At 25.8% G+C, this 3320-nt stretch overlaps 1 protein-coding gene across 1 annotated transcript; it reads left to right on the top strand.

Annotated features, from left to right (window-relative positions):
• Positions 1–951: 951 nt before the first annotated feature.
• On the top strand, positions 952–2292 carry LOC112740308 (flowering-promoting factor 1-like protein 3). The gene has a single exon (XM_025789075.3). The coding sequence runs from the start codon at positions 1224–1226 to the stop codon at positions 1563–1565; it is 342 nt and encodes a 113-aa protein (XP_025644860.1). The 5' UTR covers positions 952–1223; the 3' UTR covers positions 1566–2292.
• Positions 2293–3320: the final 1028 nt, after the last annotated feature.

Genomic DNA, 3320 nt, shown 5'->3' with positions numbered 1-3320 from the left:
TCATGATTTCATTGATTCATGTACCAACTTGGCATAAATATGTGCGTACAAGTGAGAATCGAAATGCACAAACGACATACATTATGTGAGGGGAATATTTTATTATTGGGTGTTAAAAAATTAGTAAATTCTATCATATTTTTTTTTTTAAATAAAAGGTAAATTATTCCTTTTAATATATACAATAATTATTAGTAAATTATTTTTTTATTAAAATTTTAAAATTTACGTTATTTTTTTTTTTTTTTTGTATAGCAATGTCATTTTCATCATCATCGCCAAATACACCTCTTCTCTAATTTTAAAACCTTAATTCTTCTCAAATTCAATCACCATTTCAATCAATTAGGTTAGAATTTTAAACTTATTCTTACCTTTTAATTACTAATTTCAACGAGCACATCTATCACTTTTTTAACCGTTTCTTTCCTAAATTTTTTTTTAATATATTTTTTTTAAGTTCAGTCAGATTATTAACTATGGTACTCCTCTTCAGGTAACTAACTCTTTAACTTTGTATAACTATATAACAAGAACAAACCAAATATTACCATCTTAAAATTTTTATTATCCGAATAACGATTAAAAGACAATTTAATAACAATTAAAGATAAAAAAAAATAAAATATTTTAGTGCTTTTTTTACGTATCAATTACCATCACTTTTAATTAATATATCATAAATTTTTATCGATCTTTTAGCTCGCTCTTTTCTAAAATTTTCTTCTAATCATATTAGAGATAATAATCAGATTTAACGTCTCATTCATACCTTGAAACTCTGGTTAAAAAATAATTTATCATTAATTATTTTATATATCATAAAGAATAATTTATCCTTTATTTTAGAGAGGACATGATAAAATTTACCTAAAAAATTGTATATATAGCTTGGTAAATTAAAGAAACAAATATAAACGCAACGTAACAACATGAACTTAAAAAAAAAAAAAATTATTTCAATTCATTCTATATATATCACTATCCATTGAGTCCATTCTATTGGAATCTATATGATATACTATACAAATACAACATTCAACAAATTAACCAAACACCGCCCTCTCTCAAACAAACCCTAAAATTCGAACCCCATCGTTTAATTTATTTCATTTACCTGTTTGTGTGTATATATATATGTAACACCATACTCTCTAGCTTGCAACGCACACAAGCACTCTAAAGAAAAAGACAATAACACACACCTCTAACATTAATAAAGAATGTCTGGCGTCTGGGTTTTCAAGAACGGCGTGGTCCGGCTCGTCGAGAACCCAGGCGCAGACGCCGTGGAGGGTGGTGGGCGGCAAGCATCAGCCGTAAGGCGCAAGGTGCTGGTTCACAGGGCAACGAACGAGGTAATCACCAATTACGCCGCCCTAGAAACCAAGCTTCGCTCGCTGGGATGGGAGCGTTACTATGATGATCCAGAGCTTCTTCAGTTCCACAAGCGGTCCACCGTGCACCTCATTTCTCTGCCTAAGGATTTCACCAAGTTCAAGTCCATGCACATGTATGACATAGTCGTCAAGAACAAGAACTCCTTTGAAGTCAGGGACATGTAGCCCATTTATACATACATAATTTTGTTATTAATCACTGCTTCATTAATTTAGAGGTATATATTCTAATCTTAAGTTGGATTTTTCTTTTGAAAAAAATGTTATATATATTCATAAAATATACATAATTTTATGTGAATTTCAAAAAGTTTTATAAAAATAATTAATTTTAAATTTATTATTTTAAAAATTATTTAAATACATGAATCTAAAGGTGTAAAACTTTTTTATTTTAAAATTAACTCTACTTTTATATTTAAAATTTTTTTTTTCGCCTCCTTTTTTTATTCCCAGGTAAATCATATCCTTAAACTTAAAATTTTTTAATTTTATTGGTATACATATGGCCAAGAAAGTACCCATATCCGGCATGGAGTTTGAGCAGGACGGGCAGGCTAAGTTTCTAGATGGTCATAGTGGGGGATGCATGATGGGTTGTTTCTCTATATATTTTCAAAGTAATTGTATGTGTCATTGATTTGTGTATCAGTTGGTGAAGTTTGTGGGGTACTCTTTGATTTGGTGAATGGTGAAAACTGGAGAGTACTTAGTATATATAGTGAATGTCATTTGTGTAACTGTGTGTGGTTGTGGTGATATATGTAATTAATCTTTCTTTGTACATCCTATTGATTATTTTTATAACTTAATTATGTGCTAAATATATTCCCAGCCCAATTTGATGTACTATATATGTAATTAAATATATATAAATTGGTGAATTTTATCGTATCCTCTCTAAAATAAAGGGTAAATTATCCTTTGTAATATATATATATTGAAAGTGATTTACTAGACGAGTTTTATGACATGGAAAAAATCTTTACGAATACAATTGATGCACTTGAAGGTAGATAAGAGCTTATGGTCTGTGATGATAGAAGTCATAAAGACATTCAAAAAGATTCTTTAGATCCTCAAGTCATAAACACAATTAAAGACACTGTTAAGGACTAATCCGTCCTGAATTTGAATTTCATTTAGAAGTCTGCAATTGGCCGACAATAAGTTGCTACACATACGAGATAGAATTCAAACCGCCAATACTTACTTAAGCGAACGACTAAGTTGATCACTTGACCGATCTAAATTGGTTTAGTTATATTTAAAATTTTAAGTTAGAACTATCTATACATATTGATAAGAACTAAACATATACACACAATTAATTATTATAATATTTAAAATAATAAAAATATAATTTCATACACACAGTATAATATTTAAAATAACAAAAAAATTATTTATAACAGCTATTTTTTATTTTTAACATGACTAAATATCATTTTTCTATATATATTTTTAAACAAAATTTTACTTTTTATTATCTCATATTTAATTATCAAGTTTACTTATTATAGTTTTTATGGTATAAATAATTTTTTTAACCAAAATAATTATAATATATTAATATATAGATAATATGTTTTTCTATCTTAAATAATTTTTAAAAAATTACTAATAATTTAAATTGTATTTAATTAGAAAATCAAGTCTCAATTTAATTATTAATTAATTTAGCTAATATAATGAAATTATTATCATTATTTTTTGAATTTATTTATTTGTTTTTTATACTAAATTAAATTTAATAATATAATTATTATATGTTAAGTTTCACAAAATATTGTTTTAACGTAAAATACAAAAAAAAATATTTATATTTTATTTTGAGACAAATATAATATAACAAGTGGTATATATATATATATATATATATATATATATATATATATATATATATATATATATATATAT

The sequence above is a fragment of the Arachis hypogaea genome, chromosome 14 (genome assembly GCF_003086295.3).
Source record: "Arachis hypogaea cultivar Tifrunner chromosome 14, arahy.Tifrunner.gnm2.J5K5, whole genome shotgun sequence".
NCBI classification, from domain to species: Eukaryota; Viridiplantae; Streptophyta; class Magnoliopsida; order Fabales; family Fabaceae; genus Arachis; species Arachis hypogaea.
Note: the sequence above shows the minus strand (reverse complement) of the source record. Positions and strands in the feature narration are given on the sequence as shown.

Coding starts and splice junctions, on each gene's coding strand:
- LOC112740308 (XM_025789075.3), top strand. CDS start 1,224: ATGTCTGGCGTCTGGGTTTTCAAGAACGGCGTGGTCCGGCTCGTCGAG.